The 22,349-nt window shown below is 41.8% G+C and overlaps 2 protein-coding genes across 6 annotated transcripts; one reads left to right on the top strand and one right to left on the bottom strand.

Moving 5' to 3' along the window:
- The first annotated feature begins 5,165 nt into the window (after nucleotides 1-5,165).
- Nucleotides 5,166-8,674, top strand: LOC135672899 (leucine-rich repeat receptor-like serine/threonine-protein kinase BAM1). Its single transcript, XM_065181374.1, has 2 exons — nucleotides 5,166-7,793; nucleotides 8,092-8,674. The coding sequence occupies exons 1-2, from the start codon at nucleotides 5,198-5,200 to the stop codon at nucleotides 8,559-8,561; spliced, it is 3,066 nt and encodes a 1,021-aa protein (XP_065037446.1). The 5' UTR covers nucleotides 5,166-5,197; the 3' UTR covers nucleotides 8,562-8,674.
- A 4,432-nt stretch (nucleotides 8,675-13,106) lies between these two features.
- Nucleotides 13,107-21,223, bottom strand: LOC135672900 (malate dehydrogenase, glyoxysomal). 5 transcript variants are annotated; one of them, XM_065181377.1, is made up of 10 exons: nucleotides 21,013-21,223; nucleotides 20,489-20,704; nucleotides 19,847-20,161; nucleotides 19,521-19,610; nucleotides 19,319-19,402; nucleotides 15,924-15,959; nucleotides 15,694-15,783; nucleotides 15,493-15,587; nucleotides 14,956-15,070; nucleotides 13,107-13,460 (listed from the first exon to the last, which is right to left on the bottom strand). In XM_065181377.1, exons 1-9 carry the CDS (start codon nucleotides 21,082-21,084, stop codon nucleotides 14,998-15,000), a joined length of 1,071 nt encoding a protein of 356 aa, XP_065037449.1. In that variant the 5' UTR covers nucleotides 21,085-21,223; the 3' UTR covers nucleotides 13,107-13,460; nucleotides 14,956-14,997. The 5 variants fall into 5 exon arrangements, with proteins under 5 accessions (XP_065037449.1, XP_065037448.1, XP_065037451.1 ...); XM_065181376.1 differs by having other exon boundaries at nucleotides 13,107-13,446; XM_065181379.1 differs by having other exon boundaries at nucleotides 13,107-13,432.
- Between the last annotated feature and the right edge of the window lie 1,126 nt (nucleotides 21,224-22,349).

The following is a 22,349-nucleotide window of genomic DNA, read 5'->3' as shown; positions in this document are numbered from 1 at the left end:
TTATTGCCATTACATTTAGACCAATGCATATCCAATGTATCTATTGATGACTCGTGAGCGATCATTGAAATCGAATGGGCTCTGCCACACCTAACAAAGAGCCAGGCTCCTTCCTTTTTTAAGGCATGCAGATTCATGCATGTAACATATCCAAATTATAAAGTCAAATATTAAAAAGAAAGGTCAAGTAAAGTAAGAGAAAGTTCAGGTCATACCCCAAGGAGCTAGGCTGAGACCCGTATCGATCAACCACTTCTTATTCATCTTTCAGACTACCTCGAAGGAAAAAAAATATATATCTCAATCGAAGTACTTAATCTACTTCCTTCCTTATTCGATTGGAAGGGAGGGGTGTTATCAATATAATGTGCCGACTAGTTAAGGTTGAACCCCTAATCTTAACTTGAACTCATGAGGAAGAAACGTTTCTTCCAACCCTTATTGTTGGAAGGGGCACCATTGGCCTTGAAGCCCCTCGAGCGACTAAGTAATAGTTACTTCTCCCATTACACAATCGAAAATAAGTGACAATAAGAATGCAGGTTGAAGTAATATTGACATGTCGATATTCCCCGATAAACAATATTAGATAGTGCCATGAGTTGGATGTCAATTGGGAAGGCGATATTTCCCACCATTGAAGGCAGGACACTAACATTAGGTGAAAAAGAAAGATGAAGGCCTACCTCAATGATGTTAAAAAAAAAGCAGAAAACCCCTAGGATAGGATCGAAAGGGTATTGACTGGGTTGGGGAACTTGTAGGTTGAACTTTATGGAGATAAAATACTTAGTTCTCAGGCGATCCAAAAGAGGTGTGCTTACAATCAAATCACAGTTATAAGAACTCCTCATGGACTCTAAGCCCCAAAAAATTCTCGAGTTCATAGGAGAGGCCCCTTCCAATGAAGAGGACTTGACTTTCTTTGCCCTTAGACTATTCGAAGATGGAGCACAAACCTTGATCTATTAATAACTAGAGGACCGGGAAGAACTTATATAAGAGAGGAGAGACATTCTGATCTGAGACAAAAGAGCAGAATTGATGTTGGGATAAAGGACTCAAAGATCGACTCGTCTTACCGAGATCCAAGGTAAGAGGGTAGACGTTCCTAAGGAGTCCCTAGTGGTGAGGCCGAGAACTCTTGAGGCTTCGAAGACTCTGGACCCTAGAGGAATGAATCCCAACCCTATAGGAGGAGGGGATTTATAAGGAGGAGACTGGTCTCTCTCCTCCTATGATCAAAATAATTATTCCTTTGGGAGCAAATCCCAAGAGGCTTACTGTCGCAAGAAGGTTTGAGGCTTGTCATGGTGGACGAGGACTTGAAATCTTTCACGACGAAGTGAAAACTTAAAGTCTACCACAGCGAAGAGAGGACTTGAAACCCGCCATGACGAAGGAAGAATTTGAAGCTTGCTAAGATAAGAAGATCCAAAATTCATTATAGTGGAGAGAGGACTTGAAATTCATCACGATGGAGCTATAGGGCTAAATATGCTTGAAGCGCGTTAGTCAAGAAACCTGATCCATACTATGATATATCTGTCATGACAGAGGTATAAGGCCAAATGTGCCCGATATGTTTAAGTTGAGAAACCCAACCTACACTAAAGTAAATCTACCACAATAGAAGTGCAAGGCTAAATATACCTAAGATGTATAAGTTGAGAGAACATAACCCACATGAAGAGAAATATGGTATGATGGAAGCACAATGCTAAATGCGCCCGAGACACATGAGTTAGGAAAACCTAACTTGTGTGAAGAAAATTTTGCTATAGTAAAGGTGCAAGGTCAAATGTGCCTAAGACGTGTAAGTCAAAAAAACTGACTCGTGTGAAGAGAAATCTACTACAGTAGAGGTGTAAAACCAAATATACCCAAAATGCATGAGTTAGAAAAACCTGACCTGTATTAAAAAAAATCCACTATGGTAGAGGCGTAAGGCCAAATGCACTCGAGATGCATGAGTCAGGAAAATTAGACCTCCAGTATACAGATATGCAAAGCCAAATACGCTCAATATATGTGAACTGAGAAAACCCAACCCGCATAAATAAAAATCCACAACAACAAATGTGCAAGATCAAATGCACCCAAGATGCATGAGTTGAGAAAACCTTACCTGCATAAAGAGAATCTGCTATGGTATAGGTGCAAAGCCAAATGTATCTGAGATGCATGAATTAGGAAACCCAACTTGCATAAAAAGAAATTCGATACGACAAATGCATATGAGTTAGAAAAAACCTGACCTGCATGAAGAGAAATCTACTATTGTAAAGATGCAAGGTCAAATGTACCGAGATGTGTAAATCAAGAAAACCCGACCCATGTGAAGAGAAATCCATCATTGTGGAGAGAGAACCTGAAACCTACCACAACAGAAAGATTCAAAATCCGCCACCGTGAAGAGAGGACTTAAACTTCACCATGGTGGAGGTGTAGGGCCAAATGTACTTGTGAGTCGAGAAACCCGACCTACACCAAGGCATATATACTATAACAAAAGCATAGGGCCAAATATACTAAAGGTGTGTGAGTTAAAAAAGACCAATCCATACTAAGGTAAATCCACCATGGCGGAGGCGAAAGATCAAATGCACCCGAGATGAGGGAGTTAGGAAAACCCGATCTGCATGAAGAAAAATTCACTACGACGGAGGCATGAGGCCAAATGCATTTGAGACACGTGAGTTATGAAAATTCAACCCATATGAAAAGAAATCTGTTATGGTAGAGGCGCAAGACTAAATGGGCTCGAGATACATAAGTCAAAAAAACCCAACCCGCGTAAAGAGAAATCCGCTACGATGGAGGTGCAAAGCCAAATGTGCCCGAGGCGTGTGAGTTGAGAACCTGACCTGCGCCGAGGTAAATTTGTCATAGCAGAGGCGCAAGGCCAAATATGCTCGAGATGTGTGAGTCAGGAAAATCTAACCCACGTAAAGAGAAATCTACTATGGTGGAGGTGTAAGGCCAAATACACTTGAGATGCATGAGTTGAGAAAACTCGACCTATGTAAAGGAAAATCCATTATGGTATAAGTGCAAGGCCAAATACGCTTGAGATGCATCAGTCAAAAAAACCTAACTTACATGAAGAGAAATTCGCTACGATGGAGGTGCAATACCAAATGCACCTGAGACACGTGAGTCAGGAAAAAATGGCCCGTATGAAAAAAATATATACTATGATGGAGGTGCAAGACCAAATGTGCTCGAGACATGTGAGTCGGAAAAACCCGACTCGCGTGATTAGAAATATACTACAACAGAGGTGTAAGACTAAATACGCCTGAAATGCGCGAGTTGGGAAAATTCGACCCGTGTGAAGAGAAATTTGCTACAACATATGTGTAATGTCAAATGCACCCAAAACACGTGTATTGGGAAAACCTGACCCATATGAAGAGAAATTCATTATGGTATAGGTGCAAGGCCAAATGAACTTGAGATGCATGAGTCAGAAAAATTTGACCCACTTAAAGAGAAATTCGCTATGATGGAAGTGTACGGATGGATGTGCCCGATGCGTGTAAGTCAAGAAACTCGACCTGCACTAAGGTAGATCCTCTATAGTAAAGGTGTATGACCAAATATACTCGAGGCATGTGAGTCAAAAAGCCTAACCCTCCAAAATATATTCGCCATGGTAGAGGCGTAGAACCAAATGTACTCAAGGCGTGTGAGTTGAAAAACCCGACCCGTGCTAAGGTAAATATGCCATAACGAAGGTGCAAGGCCAAATGTGCCCAAGATATGTGAGTCAGGAAAACATGACCTATATGAAGAGAAATCTGCTATAACGGAGGTGCAAGGCCAAATGTATCCGAGGCGTGTAAGTCAGGAAAACCCGACATACATGAAAAAGAAATCTATCACGGTGGAGACTTAAGGTAACAAATGCCTAAAATGCATGAGTCAAAAAAACTTGATCCGCATGAAGAAAAAATTATCATAGCGGTGACATAAGGTAAAATGTGTTTAAGGCATACGAGTCAGGAAAACCTAACCCACGTGAAGAAAACTTCGCCATGACGGAGGCACAAAATAAAGTGTGCCCGAGACATGTGCATTGGTAAAACTCGACTTGGAAGAGAAAATCCTGAACACTCATGTATCAGATGAATTAAACATCACACTTCGAGTCCCTTTTGAAAGAGCCCCGAAGCATGCCTTCAGGGTGGGGGGGGGGAGAAATAAGAGGATATAATGATGACTAATCATCTGACACATCATTTTTATATGACACCTAACGAGAAAAGATAAGACGAAGCTTAATTCTTATCATTTATAATAAGAAAGATAATTACAAGCTTTTTTCTCATCATTAATGATGAGAAAGATAACCACAAGCTTCCTTCTTGTCATTTATGAGGAAAAAAACAATCATAGTTTGCTTTATGGACTAAGTATAAAAGCTTATATTTAACATAAAAAAATAGAGAATTTTTCTGAATTATTTACATTCACTCATATACTTCATATTACTCACTTGAGCCTCAGATGGGTCAGGTCGGAAGAACTCGCTTAATCTTAGTTTTTGTATAGGTAATACCTCGAGAGCACGACGTTTCTATCTTGAAGATACTTTAAACAATCCTATGCATATTGGTTCGAATCATATCAGACTGACCAAAACGTTTACGATATTTTTTCTAACACTAAATAAGATAAATTATTAAACTAAATCATAAATTATTGTTTAAACAATAAATGACATAGATTAATCTGAATCAGATCATCCAACTTGGCATGGGACTTAAAAAAAATTGATATGTAAATATGATCGATTGAATTCGAAGCTGATAGGATTTAGTATGCCAAATAACACCGTCTTACACATTCATCCTTGAAAATTTTGGAAATAAATTTCTGTAAAAATTTCGTAAATCATCCATCATCTAAAATATCATTTATATATATCTCTCCATTTGACGTCCTAAAAAATTTCAAGCCAACAACAGCTACCAATACGTGTGAATTAATAATGATATGAATATCTATAATATTTTTAACATTTTAACATTGAAAACGAGAAGTCTTATATATATATATATATATATATATATATATATATATATATATATATATATATATATATATATATATATATATATATATATATATATATATATATATATATATATATCAGTCATTGAGAGTTTGTAGTTTAGTTCACAACGAAGGCATGCTATTGTTCTATCACCTCCTCTTCCTGTCCCTCCTCAGCCCGTCCTCTGCGGCGGCCGCCAGCGCCGGCTACGCGGAGGAGCACCGGGCCCTCCTCTCCCTTAAGTCCGAGCTCTCCAACCCTGGCGCCGCCCTCGCCGCCTGGGACGCTGCCACCGACCACTGTTCCTGGCCAGGCGTCACCTGCGGCAGCAGCAGCGCCGTCGTCGCCCTCGACCTCTCTGGACGCAATCTCTCCGGCCCCCTACCCCCCGCTGTCGGACGCCTCCGCTCCCTGCTCCGCCTCTCCGTCGCCGCCAACTTCCTTTCCGGTCCCATCCCCCCGGAGTTGGCCCTCCTTCCTGCCCTTCGCCACCTCAACCTCTCCAACAACCTCCTCAATGGCTCCTTCCCTGCCGCCCTGGCCCGCCTCGCCGACCTCCGCCTCCTCGACCTCTACAACAACAACCTCACCGGGCCCCTCCCCCGGGAGGTGGCGGCCATGACCCTTCTCCGCCACCTCCACCTCAGCGGCAACTTCTTCTCCGGCTCCATCCCCCCGGAGTACGGCCACTGGCAGTTCCTCGAGTACCTCGCCATATCCGGCAACGAGCTCAGCGGCCCCATCCCCCGAGAGATCGGCAACCTCTCCGCGCTCCGCGAGCTCTACATCGGCTACTTCAACAGCTACGATGGCGGCGTCCCGCCGGAGATCGGCAACCTCTCCGCCCTGCTCCGCCTCGACGCCGCCAACTGCGGCCTTTCTGGCCGCATCCCGTCCGAGATGGGAAACCTTCGGAACCTCGACACCCTCTTCCTCCAGGTGAATGGCCTCGCCGGGGAGATCCCACCTGAGCTCGGCCGCCTCCGTAGCCTCAAGTCCATGGACCTCTCGAACAATGCCCTCACCGGCCAGATTCCCCCGAGCTTCTCCGGGCTCAGCAACCTCACCCTGCTCAACCTCTTCCGCAACAAGCTATTCGGCACCATCCCAGAGTTCGTTGGCGACCTCCCCGAGCTCGAGGTGCTCCAGATGTGGGAGAACAACTTCACTGGCAGCATCCCTCGCCGACTCGGTACCAACGGCCAGCTTCAGCTCCTCGACCTTTCGTCAAACAAGCTCACGGGGTCCCTCCCCCCGGACCTCTGTTACGGTAACAAGCTCGAAACTTTGATCGCTCTCGGCAACTTCCTCTTCGGCTCCATACCGGAGTCACTCGGCCGCTGCGAATCCTTGAGCCGCATAAGAATGGGGGACAACTACCTCAATGGAAGCATTCCGCATGGCCTCTTTAGCTTGCCCAATCTGTCTCAGGTGGAGTTCCAGGACAATCTCCTCACCGGCGGATTCCCGGACACCGGTGACTCTTCCATCTCTCCCAGTCTCGGACAGATTTGCCTCTCGAACAACCGGCTCGTCGGCCCTCTGCCTCCGTCCATCGGAAACTTTTCCGGCCTTCAGAAGCTATTGCTGAGCCAGAACTCGTTTTCCGGCAGCATCCCACCGGAGGTGCGGAGGTTGCAGCAGCTCTCCAAGTTGGACTTCAGCGGCAATCGGTTCTCCGGCCCGATCACTCCGGAGATCAGCAAGTGCAAGCTGCTGACGTTTGTCGATCTCAGCAGGAACGAAATTTCTGGCAATGTTCCCTCGGATATAGCAGCGCTGCGGATCTTGAATTACCTCAACCTGTCGAGGAATCACCTCGAGGGCCAAATTCCGTCGGCCATCTCGACAATGCAGAGCCTGACGGCGGTGGATTTCTCCTACAACAACCTCTCCGGCCTCGTCCCGAGCACCGGTCAGTTTAGCTACTTCAACGCCACGTCCTTCGTGGGCAACCCGGACCTCTGCGGCCCTTATCTCGGCCCGTGCCGGCCTGGGATGTCCAACGAATCCCGTCCCTCCCGCGCCAAAGGCGCCCTCTCGGCCTCCTTCAAGCTCTTGCTCGTCGTCGGCCTTCTCATCTGTTCCATCGCCTTCGCCGTTGCCGCCATCATCAAAGCTCGGTCCTTGAAGAGGGCCAGCGAGGCCCGTGCGTGGAGGCTCACCGCGTTCCAGCGGCTGGACTTCACGTGCGACGACGTGCTAAATTGCCTGAAGGAGGAGAACATCATAGGAAAAGGAGGGGCCGGGATAGTCTTCAAAGGTGTCATGCCCGACGGCGAACAGGTTGCCGTCAAGAGGCTTCCGGCGATGAGCCGGGGATCGCCGCACGACCACGGGTTCAGCGCGGAGATACAGACTCTGGGGAGGATCCGCCACCGGCACATCGTGAGGCTGCTGGGTTTCTGCTCCAACCACGAGACCAATCTCCTGGTGTACGAGTACATGCCCAACGGGAGCCTCGGCGAGGTGCTCCACGGGAAGAAGGGCGGGCATCTGCACTGGCTCACGAGGTCCAAGATCGCGGTGGAGGCGGCCAAGGGTCTCTGCTACCTCCACCATGATTGCTCGCCGCTGATCCTTCATCGAGATGTCAAGTCCAACAACATCCTCTTGGATTCCGACTTCGAAGCTCACGTGGCTGATTTCGGACTCGCCAAGTTCTTACAGGACTCGGGCACTTCCGAGTGCATGTCCGCCATCGCCGGTTCTTATGGTTACATCGCTCCAGGTTTCCTTCCTTTCTCTGCCATTCAATCAATTGCCTTCCTTCATTACACTTTCTTCTCGTAAATGTGCTACCTTTATGGTCCTTTGAAGCTTCATCATGCTCCAGTTCTTTGCCTGATTAGGTGTATCTATGCTGCTGTTGTTACTTGGATTCGATTCAGTTTCTGGGACTAATTAGATCTCGGTATCTAATTCTCTCTGTAGTTGGGTCACATGAGATTCTTCAGTTCAATTTGAAGTCTACTTCTTTCAAATGACCGGCTTTGTGTCTCATCATGGAGTGTTTTTCTTGTCGGCAGAGTATGCTTACACCCTCAAGGTGGACGAGAAGAGCGATGTGTACAGCTTTGGCGTGGTGCTCCTGGAGCTGGTGACCGGTAGGAAGCCGGTCGGTGAATTCGGTGATGGCGTCGACATCGTGCAATGGGTAAGGAAGATGACGGGCTCCGACAAAGAGAATGTGGCCAAGATCTTGGACCCAAGGCTTCCGACTGCGCCCATCCACGAGGTGATGCATGTGTTCTACGTCGCGATGCTCTGCGTGGAGGAGCAGAGCGTGGGGCGGCCGACGATGAGGGAAGTGGTGCAGATGCTCACGGAGCTACCAATTCCGTCATTGAAGCAAGGGGAAGACTCTTCAAGTGGCAATGTTACTGCACAACCACCGCCACCTATTGCGGCCTCTGTGGACTCACCTGTCAAGGAAACCAGAAAGCATCAACAGCAACGAGCTTCACATTCACCACCATCAGATCTGCTTAGCAATTAATACACTAGAAATTAGGGTTTAGTCCCGTTTCTTGCTTCCAGTTGCTTGATTTATAGCCTTAAAATAGGTGGTGTAATTTGCCACAGCTCATGTACAGTTGGATTGTTGAGTTACTTTGCCTTTTTTATTGTTCCAAGTCCTCTTCTATTACTCTGCTGCTGCTGCTGCTGCCCACTTCCTGTGAGTCTGATCTCACCAGAGCAGAGCAAACACTGAGGGGAACAGAGTCTTTGATTTCTGCAACTGTTAGCAGATGGAGCAGGCTATGTCACGAGCTGGTTTCTGATCGTATTGAAATATCTGTGCCCTGTTATTTAGCTGAATTGATGGACTTGAATGAGATGGTGGGAGTGATGGAGAACGCAGGCGCCTCTCTGTTTCCTAGAGTTTTGTTCAGTCACTACTCCTAGCTAGGGTGAGAAGAGATTCCAGACATGAAATGTTGAATTAAATGTTGTAATCTTATGGTGATGATCACAAAAGAAATCTGATTGAAATAGCAGCCATATAAATCAAGAGAAAACAGTAGATGACATGTAGCTATCTGACTTGACAGGTTTCAACCAACAAGATGATGGCAACCTTGCTCTGGAGGATAAGGCTAATGCTAGTAAGTGATTAGGTTTGTGTTCTTGGTTGGGGTTTTGACCCTCTGTGTTATAAGCTCATTTAATGTTAATATGACTGAAGAATTAGAGAATTGAAGTCTAATAAAGAAGCAAAGGCTACTCAATCTTGCAAAGAATTATTGTGAGGTTCACCCCGAAAGAATACAATCGATAATTTTTCGTATATTAGAGTACCCACAACTCCGTTTTAATCGAATATTAAAATCGATACTTGCATAATGCACTGTGACAGTCCTTTGTAATAAGGTATGTTATTTTGGTCTCCCATCGATATCAAGATATCTCTTAGCCTCTATATGATCACCATGATATCGACATGTCATGGAGGCCTACAATAGCATGGAAACAATGAACATTATTGACCAAGTAATGCCTGCTAAGGTAAGTCCAAGCTCTAACAACAAATGTGTCATTGTTCCTTTTGTGATAAGGCACCATTTCAACATCGATATAATAAGCAGACAAAGGGAGTCAAACAGAAATAATAAAGAAGGCACTGAAAAGGTTTTGTGCGAGAAGAGTTCCATACTGAAAAGCTCATGCAAGCAGAAACAAGATCTACCTCCTTGAGCTCTGCTGATTCATGTAAGAGTGATGATGCAAGGGGGGACAACATGAAATATCAAATTGGCCAGTATCTGGGAGGACAATTTTAGAGATCTAAGCTGAGGATTCATATACTTATGTAGCTGGATATCATTATTTTGAGGAAGATTTATTGGATACCTAAGCTTCTGAACAGTTCTGGAAGAAATGGTCCCAATCATTTTCCTCCCTCGATTAGACCCTACTCCATAGAATGTAAAGCATTTGAATGAGTCCATAGTTCCACTAAAACTGGCCTAAAATTTGGCAGCATTCAATAAAAATGGTTGTTGTGAGTGGATGCTTCCTCCTTGTAGATCACACCCACCCACACACACACAATAATAATACATGATAGTTTTGAGGTTGCTGCAAGCCTTCAGACCATGATTTGCAGCTGCAGTTCCTTGCAGAGCACTGCTGCTGCTGTCTGCTTCCTCCCATCTGCCATGCAAGAGTGAGCAGTAGTAGTTCTTTCTCAGTGACTGACTACTGTTCAGTGCAAGCACGAAATATGACGACCTGTTTCACTGCAGTCTTCATCGGCAGGAGAAAGAAGAGTTCCAGTCAGTTTCCTCTTCTTTGGTTCCACTATCAATCTCCAGTTTGATTCCACTATCAAAACCTTTGTAGGTTGACCTTCTCGAGGTGAGACTGACCGAAAGAAACTATTTAGTAGCTACACAATCATCTAGGCAATGCATGTGACTGTGCTATGGACTTCACATTGGAGATGGTTGGGGGCTGGAAACCAAAGAGTATTCTGATCATCTCTCTCTCTCTCTCTCTCTCTCTCTCTCTCTTATGTTTTTAGCAGTATTGCATTGTGCACTCGGATGTTCTAACTTGGGTGCCATTTCTTCCAAGTTTTTCCCAGTATGTTTGTACCATCTTAAAAACCTGTGGCATGTGGTGGGAAAAAAGCTTAGAACTATATGAATTTATACCGAGTTCCACAGTATAAATTCCGAGCTATTCATCTTCTAAAAGACATACTTTTTGCTATGTATTTTCGAGAATTTAGAGGAAAAATATCTCAATGGGATTTAAGAGAGAACGGCGGCCGCTGATCCCATGAAGGAAATATATCTCGGGGGGTTCCTACCCGAGTTTCACCCGGCACCTTCCACCTTGAGCCACGTGGTGGGCTCTCCCTGTCGATCACCGTCAATTCTCGATCGGAAGACCCGCAGCGTGTCCCCCTCCCCGCCCGCTTTCAATCTACTGTCTTAAATGGGAAACGGGACCCACCCGCGCGGCAGCATCTGCATGGAGACGCCGACATCTGACGGCCAGCATTAAATTGCCACCTCCTCAGGTCGATCCGACGCGTGGGAGGATCTCTTGGAAGACCGTATCGATTACCAAAAGCCAAAACCTACTCATTACCTGTCCACTGGATCACCGGAGAATCATCCTCCGCCGACGACCGCCGTGGGCTCCGCTCCAATCCTCCTTTTTATTTCTGGTGGCTATGAAACGAGGGGGTCAAATCGGGGGTCCCCCGTGGGTGCGTACACGTCACATATGAGATGATTTGGGAAGCTGCACGTGGCAAAAAAGCCTCGACGGACGGACGGACGGACGGCCGAGATGCATGTGCGTTGCACGTGGTCAGCATCGAATGAATTTGTCCTGATAAGAAATCATTTCTCCTGACAAGAAATGATATTATGAAGGTAGAATAGACGAGAGAATAATGAGATTAATTATAAATTATATCTATAATTAATTATTTTTTATAATTTAATTTTTATATTTTAAAAAATTATATTAACATTCTTATTCATTTATCCTAACGTCATTATCCTAACATCATTAATTTTATCAATAAATATATAAAAATAAAAATAAAAATAATTTTAACATTCTAGTTGTGATGGATAGTGATGTTGCTGAAAGTTGCATGTGACTATTGTGGATAAGAAGAGCGACAACAATATATGATGGTTGCTTTGTGGATGAGAAGAGCGACAACAATAGATGATGGTTGCTTTGCATCTACGTCGACGATGATGTAGTTGTCGAATGGTCTTTTTATTGCTCTACATCTACATAACACTAATATAGTTGTTGAGTTGTATTTTCGTCATTTTGTATCCATGACGGCATCAACACAATTATCGAGTGACAAAAAAGTTACTTGACATTTACATCAATACCGACACAGATGCCAAGTGATCATTTTGTCGCTTGACAACTATAGAGTGATAAAATGGGACGTTCAGCATTTGCATCTGCGTTGACATCAACGCAAATACAAAGCAACCCTCACCTCTTGCCGTCGTTCTTTTCATCCACAATAGTCACTCGTGGCCTCAGCGTGCCACCATCCATCACCACTAACATCATTCGTTACTAACAATTAAAATGTTAAAATTATTTTTTTATATTTTACTTTTATCTTTTTGTTTGAAAAATTAATATCGTTAAGATAAATAAATCTAGATGTTTCACTTTAACTTTAATAACCATAAAGATGATGATGCTAAGAGATTGAGAGATGTTATGACTAATACCCATCCCGTAAAATCTAGATGTTTCACTTTAACTTTAATAACTATAAAGATGATGATGCTAAGAGATTGAGAGATGTTATGACTAATACCCATCCCGTAAAATTTGCCACACAGATAACTATAGAGGGAATTTGTCTTCAAGACATGATGACAAGAAATCATGGATTCCCTAGAGGAACTACCATTGCTAGGTCTTTGCTTGCAAGCAATTCATGGTATAGAAACCCCACTCCCTCCCTTCTCTGCATGATTGTCTTGTTTTATTTGATGGCATGAAGCAAAAGACAAAAGGCGTTGATGAGACAGAATCACATACAAAACTTCTTGCTCCATGAAAGCTAAAATGGACATTGTACTAATTGCTTCTGAAGCTTTGTCATGATGAGACACAGCACCTGCTTTGTCAGTTGCCATTGATGAAGGAAAATGATACAAGGTTAGCACTTCAACACTCTCGAAGCCTTTCTTCAGGACTTGCAACACCATTCACACCATCCATCATTTTGTGCCTGGACTAAGTTCATACTTGGAGTAAATGATGAGCTACCATTGGGCTGACTTGATCTTGTTTGCCACTCCATGAAGCCTTCATTGATGAACTTGCAACACCAGTAACACTAGGTGAACAACCATGAAACCAATTTGAAGTGTAGTAGAACATTTTCCAGGCACCCACCCAAATGATGAACATTGATGCTGGGAAACAGCACATAGTTTACTTTCATCACTCTCAAAACCTTTGTTCAGGACTTGGAACACCATCAACACAACACACAGCACATAATTATGTGACGGCAAAGAGACATGCAGTCTGAAACTACTCAGTTGATAGTGGAAATTAATGATGAACTACCATTCAACAAACTCAAATAGTCTGCATCTTTTCCGGGTGCCATAATGATGCTGATGGGGTCTTCCTCAGACCCTCAGGACCCATGCCAGAATGAAATGATGTGGATGACAATAGGTGAATGCATGTGAAGTGCCCAGATATCTGTCTCACTAACATAATACTTGGATGCCTGACACTGTTCCTATGCCATAATTCCTGAGTAGTCTTACCTGAGGTTGCATGCTCCAAAAGTTGAGAGTAGCCTTGAGGGAACTATCAACAGTCTCAGGAGGCCAGGATCAAGCTCTGTACAAAGCCACCTACATTGAGGACACTGCTAGCTTTGGGTTGGCAGGCATTGAAAGCAATAAAAACATGGCAAGATTAGAAGAACTAAACAACAAGCTAGCAGTGTAGTATTACTATTTGAGTTATACAACACCAATGGCCCAAACAAATAGCAGATTACTATTTTGCACATATCCAAAAACATAAAAAGACTTGACTCAGTACTGATGGCCACTCAATCCCAATCAGTGTAGTATGTACCAAGAAAAAAATACTACAAATACACTAAAGTTACATCTGAGATATCAAGAAACAAAATACCATGTCAGCCAATATTTCATGTCTCTATCGCTCTTTTGATGCTACAGAAGAAAATTGTCAGTTGATACTGCTAAGTCTATACATATTACACAGTCCTACCAAATCAACTGGATGTGAAAGAGATGAATAGTGCAGTCACCGAAAATCTCGATGTACCTCCAAAGTGATGTACCTCCAAGGTAAAGTCTGGGGGAATGAACTGCAAAGGTAGCATGAGAAACCAGCTAATTCTACACTTCCCATATGTCATTTACATAATCAGTTCGAAAGGAACATTTATAAGATCACACATGTTGGTTGTAGTAACTGTAGATAACAAAATTTCTCCTGTAGTGTGTTTTTGTTTCTAATCAAGAGGCTCTAGTTCATCCAACAGCATCGATCTGAAAAATGCATTATTGTGTTGGAAATTTGTCTCACCTTTCACTGACTTTAATCACTTGCAAACTCAATAAGAATTAGGTTCCAAGCTTTCCCAACATCTAACACTTATACCACATCAGGTTACTTAGCTTCTTACCCTGAATAAATTTCTGAGCTTTTTCATGGAAAGTTCTGGCAATAGTTCCAGGCAAGTCCTGACAACGCCTAAAGGATGCCGTGAAAAACGTCACCAAAGCTACTCAGGCCAAACCCACACCATGAATGAAGACCTCGATGAGAACGGAAAATAAAGGGGTTTTTGTCTCCCTAATTTCCTTGAAGCTTCAAACTGAGACCTGTGGTGAAAACAGGCATTGTATCTCCTTGACTTCTAATCCCTTGAGCATCCTAACTATCTTATCATAAAAAAAAGGTTGCACTACAAAGATACATTTGATATCAAATTGGTTGCTGGAAAAACTTCTTGCAAACAAAGACCTCAAAAATATATTTTCATTATAACCGAATTTAAGCAAATGTAAGACCTTGATCAACAGCTAATGTAATATTGCAGGAAGTTCTTGTAATTTATTTCTAATCTATTGCATACAGAATTTCAAATCCTGTGCAACAAACAAAATCTCAAAACAATCTCTATACACAGAGAATTCCCTTATTGCCCCATGACATAATTCAAGATAAAGAGTTTCTTTTTTTCTTTCTCAACGTACATTTGAACAGTAGAAGGCTTCTTCAAGAGAAATTATTGTGATTATTGTTTATCAGGCTACCAAATCTGTAACCGCATTACAAATATCAGCACAGTTATTTCTTCAACCATGGGATCTAAGTCTTACATATGAGCTCAATCTGCTCAGGAGTTGGGCACTCCACTTCCATCACTTGCGAATGAATGAGACACCCTTTTGAATGCTTACTGCCAACTCTTTCTTTGCCTTCTCCAAGCCAGCCCTGTCATAACAAGGATGTCTAGTCAACAAGGCTAGTATGGTTCAAGTGCATACAATAGGAAATGTCAATCATAGGCATTTCCATGAGGTGCACGTCATATCTGCAAGAAAAGTGACTTTGAAACATCTACAACTGTGTAGGTGCAGCTCTCCCTAATATACATAGAGATAAGATAGGTGCAGCTCTCCAACTAAGTTGTTGTATGTAGCCTGAAGTAAAGATCTCACGAGTCCAATGGACCACTCACAAGATCGCAAACCCCTAATTGAAGGAAAATTTATAAATAGAGCTTCAAAGAAAACTAAATGTCAACAAATTGAGACCACAAAAAGTGATAATTGGTTTTTAAACAGTAATCACAAGTGACGATAAATCAGATACTGTTGACATGGTGAAATGAAAATGATGAAACCAAGACACACCTTTCAAACTCATTCAAAGGTCCAAGGGGAAGAACCTCCTCAACTCCACAACGACCTAACCGCACTTTAGATGCAAAAAAGGGCAGTTCTGTCACCTATATAAAAAGCAGTAAAAGGACATAAGGATTAAGATCATGGTTGTACTGTTGTAGCATAGAAAATGGAAGGAGAACAAACACAAAGTTGGGCAGGGGAGGAGACCTGGGAAGCCACAAATGAGCATTCGACTACTCCTGCATCACCTCGTAATCCCCGCAAACAAGCATCTGCAAATTTAGCAGCTGCATATGCCTGCATAATTTGGTTACATTTCACTATACAAGCAATGGATTCAACAGTACACACACACACACACACATATATATATATATATATATATATATATATATATACATACATATATAATGGAGACTCAAGTGAAGGACACCAACCATTGACAATGTTGCAGAACCAGCACCAGCTTTTGCCTGCAATTTTAAACAATGTACGATTTAGCATTTATCAACATTCAAGAAGTAAAACCCAGACTCAACATTTTTTCTGTGCAATCCTTAGGATTATATAAACTTCGAAGACAACAGATAAATGTCATAGTAACCAACGTGGCTAGAAACTAATATAAATCCATAGAGAGACAAAATTATGCTTTTTAAAGCACTTACAAAGAACAAATACATGTAACTTTAATAGCTGAAGAATATAGCCACATTTGTTAAATTAGATTCTCTAGCCATTTGTTGTTCTACTACAGCTAAGAGGCTACATCAATGTAAACTAATTTTGGCATTTCACAACTTAAGTCCTACTGTACCTTTATGGTCTTTGACAACATTTACAAAACATTCTACACACATATCTGAGCATCATCTACAATCAATAGATAACTATAAAAATTGTGGAACTAGCTTGAAGTTGAAGAATTTTTCCCTTCTTCAGGGAAAAAGCCTTTTTAGGATGCTGGTGAGTAACCAAAAAAACAAACAAAAAGAAAGACTGCATAAAGATTCATAGTCTGATACTCCTTTTTTTTTCCTTTCATCTCTCTGCTAAAAACCTATTATCCCTGTCAGGTGGGTAACCAAACAAAAAAAAAAAAAAAAAAGACTACATAAAGAATCATAGTCTGATACTCTTTTATTTTTCTTTCGTCTCTCAGCTAAAAAACTATTATCCCTGTCAGCAAAGATTGCACAGAACTTGATTCCCAGCTGGAGACAAATAAACAGTATTGTAGTTCCATAAAGTATGACTCTGAGACCTTTTGAGGCTCTTGAAACCATTGCAAAATCAATGAACCGATTTCGTATCAAATGCTCGCTTATCAAAACTTAATTGAACTCTGATATATTTGTCACATTTACTAGCAAATATAAGTACAGTATCTGACATTAGAAAAAGCAAGCTAAACGTGATGCTAATTAGTCCTAACTCCTAACCCATCTTTGAACCAAGATAAACCTAATCAACCTCAGCTATGTTTATTTTGATTGTTCTCCACAATCTCTGATACATTGGTAACTGGTAAACCACCTACTGCTTCTTACCATGCCCAATCTTCACATGAATAAATTACCAAAAAAGAATTCAATATGTTGCAAACATAATAAACATCTTTATCATGGATCGTAAGTACTGGTCATAGAACTACATGTTAGTATAACATAATTACAGCAGCTGATCCTCTCCATGATGGATAACAACCTGCTACTCTCCAACACAAACCACTAGCTTCAGCTTTGGCTCAAGGTATGATCTCACATTTTGAGTTGAGAGTGTCTTTTTTCCTTTTTGAATTCTACAGTTTTTTTAGTCGATGCTGCAGTTCCTGTGACTAGCTTGCTAACCCCTAAGGTACATAACCCCTTCTACCACATCTCTGCACACAAATGCACCAGATTTTGCCAAGAGTATCTAGATTTTCCATTGTAAAAAACTTAGCTTCAGCCTTGGCTTAGGGTATGTGCTCACTTTTTGAGTCGAAATGATAGTGTCCTCTCCTCTTCCAATTCTGCAATTTCATTAAGTTGATGGTGTTCTTCACTAAAATTCAATGTTGACTCAAACTGTCTTGCTAGCCCCTAGATTACATAGTCCCTTGTAGCACATACAGATGCAACAGATTGTGCCATTAGTCTCTAGGCTTCCCACTGTATAAATTTTAGGTTGATCTGTGGCTTAGGATATGGCTTACTTCTCAAATCGTGATGGCAGTGTCCTCTCCTCTTCCATATTTTGGGATTCCTTAAGTTGATGCTGTCCTTCCTCAAAACTCAATGTTCACCTAAGAATAACTTTCTAACCCCTCACCTAAGAATAACTTTCTAACCCCTATAGGATAGTCCCTTCAAACACAAATCTGCACACAATGCACCAGATTGTGCCAACAGCGTTTAAGCTTCCCACCAATGGCCTTCACAACTCACAAGAGCATACAATGACAAACTAGTTCTTTCCCACATTGCAAAGAATAGACTTCAACTACACAGATTGACCATATAGGTGCTTGTAACAGAAAATGAGTAAATAGCAAGATCATAAACTCAGGACAAATTTTAGCAATTCCTGAGATGTTGATCTTTCATCACGGCTCAATCTGTTGAGTAATTTCTTCAATTGAATGCTCCATGGAAGCTTTAAATGATCCTTAGTTATCTAAATCATTCATAGCAGACCCAAACATGAAAACGTTTTCTTCAACTAAATAAAACCAGTGAGCAACAGTAGAATTGCTGTTAGAAATTACATGAAATAGGTAAAGAAAAATAACAGCAGCAGATAAGAAAATATGTCAAGAAAAGAAGATAACAGATATTTTAAGGGACTAGTGAATGGACTTTAGCCTTAAAATAATACCTGATTCTGTTTTTAATAATGAATCATGTAAAACCTGTGACTTCCCATCTGACACACCCTCGAATATAAAGACAAGACTCCTGATACTATATTTGGATTAAAGATCCTTCAAAACTAGTATAATCGTTTCAGAAAACTACTAGAAAATCAATCAGTCGGTTTCTTATCAAAACTCAGAAACTAGCTCCAATTACAACTCCATGATACTTTTGACAGCAAACAAATACCAAGAGTATTACTATTAAACTTTTAAAAAAAATAGCCCAAGTACAACATAAATCAGTTCTAACTTATTCTCAACCCAGTCCACTTATAACCTAGGCCAACTGAAAACCTAACTGAATCCACTCATTTCATTTTTGCATTTAGCTTTGAGTACTAGAAAGCAGCCATTCCTATCAAACTTTACGTCTTCACAACTTCTAACAACCTGATGTATTACCTCTATCATATTTCTCTTGTACATGTTTGCTTCTTTTTTTAAAAATAATAGTAACTTTAGACTCTTACATGTTCATTTTCTTCGTGTCCATGTGATAAACAAAAACCTAAAGTATATTGCATCAACTGTTGCTCACACAGACACACACACACACATACATACATATATACACACACACACACACATATATGCACATCTTCCTGTCTTTTTTCTATGGATTTTCAAATCTTGCCCTCATGGGTGAGCGAGGTGTGGGAGGCAATCAATCTAAGGCATTATTATGCAAATAGTTCCAGACAACCTTATCTCCAGCAATCAATTAATCAACTCCAATTCTCAAACCACCAACTGCAACACCAATAATATGTAAGTGCCCACTCCCCTCAATCTTCACTCTGCCAATTCATTCCCCATAAAATTCCACAAAAGGAATACTACAGGAAGGTGACCAAACTTGACTGCAGAATGTAAACCTGACGAAAAAAAGTTTCAAGTAATACTTTGAATAGAATAACACTTCTCTTAATTTACCTCGACAACTTCTGTTCCTCCATTTTGTATGCGATTGGTTAGATAACTAATTTCCTCAGGCGTAAATGAACATGGAGGATTGACCTACACAACGTGATAACACAGAACACAGTCAATGTAGAAAATTTCTGATGGGAGTGCCTACAAACTTATAAAACTGAACTGCATAAAAGAAATTTGTAATATAAGGGAGTTTGTCCACCTGTGATAAGAGAGGTAATATTGTAACTCCTGCATGACCACCAACCACGGGAACATTAACATCCCTGGGATCAATCCCTAATACTTCAGCCTGTAAACAAGGCATCAATAAGTCACTAGAGATTATTGGTATAAAGAGAATGAATTTATATAATCTCATATTGCATAATTAATTCATCGAGATGACACTACAACTGGACAAAGATTGCAATGTCTCATCAACCTAAAATTGTAAGGAAACAAAATTCAATAATTGACCCACAACATTTAAAGCTGACAATATTCAGAACTCTCCCCAAGTAATGCTGAACTAAATTTGATACATACCACAAAAGTATTGGCTCTCACTACATCAAGCATAGTCACTCCCAAAAGACGCTTGGAATCATAAGTACCAGCCTTCTTGAAAACCTCAGCTGCAATAGGGACAGTAGAGTTCACCGGATTGCTGATCAAGTTCACAATAGCCTTGGGACAGCATTTAACAATTCCTTCACAAAGCGTCTTAACAATTCCAGCGTTGATGTTAAACAAATCATCCCTGGTCATTCCTGGTTTCCTAGGGACACCGGCAGGAATAATGACAAGGTCCATTCCTGCAAGTGCATCCTCCAATTGGGGCTGGCCCAGAAAGCCACGAACCTGGACGACCAAATGAGAAGTATATTATTGTACCTAATTTTTTCAAAAGCAATATTAAGTATCATCATAAACCATAGGACCTGAGAAAAGGAGCAGCCAAAACTGAAGCTAAATTTGGTTTCTAAATTTGAGGAATTTGGCTAGATGCTTGAATTAAACTACCATGAACTTGAACTCATGCAAGAAGTACAGGATAAGCCAACCAAAAATGTAGCTAAATTTGGCCTCTAAATTTGAGGAATTTGGCTAGATGCTTGAATTAAACTACCGTGAACTTGAACTCATGCAAGAAGTACAGGATAAGCCAATGAGTGTCGAAACAATTACCACGGCACCAGTATTCATGTGGCTTATATCTGCAGTAACACCGGGAGCATTGACAACATCGTAAAGGTGCAGAACCGACACCAAAGGATTCATCTTCATCAGCAAAGCAAGCGGCTGACCGATCCCCCCAGCAGCACCCAAAATCGCCACCTTAAATCCTGACGCCCCTCCTTTGGACCGGCAATTCGCTCTCCTCAGCAAGGAGGTCTCCTCCATCTTCAACCACACAAATGAAAACTCATCACATCAAAGAAACGCAAACACGTACCGAGACCATCATGTTCTTTGCCCAATCATCGGCTTCCAAGTAAACAAGACAATAAACAGACTATTCTTAAAAGAAACCCTCGAATAACGACGGCGGTAGAGGACACAAAATAGAAAACCCCAACTACCCTAACGATCAAAGACCGCCACCAAGATTCGATCTTGGCACCAAAAAAAAACCATCAACAGAACGCAGCAATCAAACCGGCTTCTTTTTTCAAAAAAAGCAAAAGGAAAAAGGAATTCTCATTGAACACCTGAGAGACGGGAGGTTGGAGGTGAGAATTGATCCTAGCGATACGTCGGGAAGCCTCGCTGCCGGGCTGCATCCTTCCCTTCCGATCTCGAGGATCAGGGTGTGAACAAGGGCGAGACAGAGAAGAGAGAGCTGAAGATGCAAGCAGTGACGTGCGGGTAAGAGGTGACAAACCAGATGGAGTCGAGGCGTCTGATAACAAAAGACGAGAGGGAGAAGAAGAATGGGAGGAGGATGATGACGGTGGTCGTACCGAGAGTGCATCACCGAGCCAATTTGCATGCGGATATCCGCATGGAATTTCTATAAGCCTGCATTCGATGCCGTTCATTTTATTCCCACTTCTCATCTTAACCGCCTGTCTATTTGAAATTAAAGAAAGATATATCTTCGGACGGTGAAACCTTCAGGGAGATCTTATGCGGATAACCGCATAAAATTCGCACAAGGATTTTGGTTTGGTGGATCCTTACCCGCATCCGCTTAAGAGAAGGAAGTCTTCGTTTGTTTACATACTCGGATTTAGCTTTTGTGTCATACTGTTACGAGCTGATTTAGTATGGTATAAATCGTGAATCATCCAAATGATACCTACTTGCAAAAGGTGAACATTACTTGTAACCTCTCCTCTCGTATGATTTGTTAAGGACGTACAAAGGAAATGGTTAGTCGAATTCGAGAGCAATAAAGTGTGCATGAACATACTATATATACTACACAAACAATGATTGTTTCAAACGATAGTACGATCTTCGATGTCTCACTTGATAGGGCCTCACACTTATATGAACATATAACTACTATATCCAAAGCCCTACTTGGCACGATGCCACTCGAGGAGTTAAGAGTATTATGATGATTAAGAGTCGTTAGCCCGTGATCGAGAAACACAATCGTGACAAAGGAGAAAATTATTGTTCTAATCATTTACATGTCTTGTTACTTGAAAGAAAAAAATGACGACCAACAAAAAAAAAAAAAAAAAGACAAATGACAAAGATGCTATATTTTCTTTCACTTAATTTATCGATGCCCTTCGGAATGATGGCTTGACAATCAATTCATGGTGTAGAACATCTAGCTCTCAATTAATATTTGTTTTACCAATGTTTCATCACTTTGCACTAGTATAAAGCTTGAGCTTGACATCCACCGATATAGCTTCAACTCACCGTTCATGAGGCACCTATAGATCAGTAAGTTCCTCGTAGAAAGATGTTGTGTATTTTGAACCAGGAGTTGAACCGATAATGATACATCGCTTGCCCTTCTTGTGATGGTAAAGGACATTTATGTTTAGGCACCGATCCTTTGTGCCCTTACTGCCCGAAGAATCGA

Source organism: Musa acuminata, chromosome BXJ1-5 (genome assembly GCF_036884655.1).
Source record: "Musa acuminata AAA Group cultivar baxijiao chromosome BXJ1-5, Cavendish_Baxijiao_AAA, whole genome shotgun sequence".
NCBI classification, from domain to species: Eukaryota; Viridiplantae; Streptophyta; class Magnoliopsida; order Zingiberales; family Musaceae; genus Musa; species Musa acuminata.
The sequence above is the reverse complement of the archived record's forward strand: the minus strand, read 5'-3'. Positions and strand labels throughout refer to the sequence as shown.

Excerpts from the sequence above, each read along its gene's own strand:
- LOC135672899 (XM_065181374.1), top strand. The coding sequence starts at position 5,198 with ATGCTATTGTTCTATCACCTCCTCTTCCTGTCCCTCCTCAGCCCGTCC. Across the intron at positions 7,794-8,091 it reads TTATGGTTACATCGCTCCAG|AGTATGCTTACACCCTCAAG; the intron begins GTTTCCTTCCTT and ends TCTTGTCGGCAG.
- LOC135672900 (XM_065181377.1), bottom strand. The coding sequence starts at position 21,084 with ATGCAGCCCGGCAGCGAGGCTTCCCGACGTATCGCTAGGATCAATTCT. Across the intron at positions 19,403-19,520 it reads TATTACCTCTCTTATCACAG|GTCAATCCTCCATGTTCATT; the intron begins GTGGACAAACTC and ends CACGTTGTGTAG. Across the intron at positions 15,588-15,693 it reads GCTCATTTGTGGCTTCCCAG|GTGACAGAACTGCCCTTTTT; the intron begins GTCTCCTCCCCT and ends CTTTTTATATAG.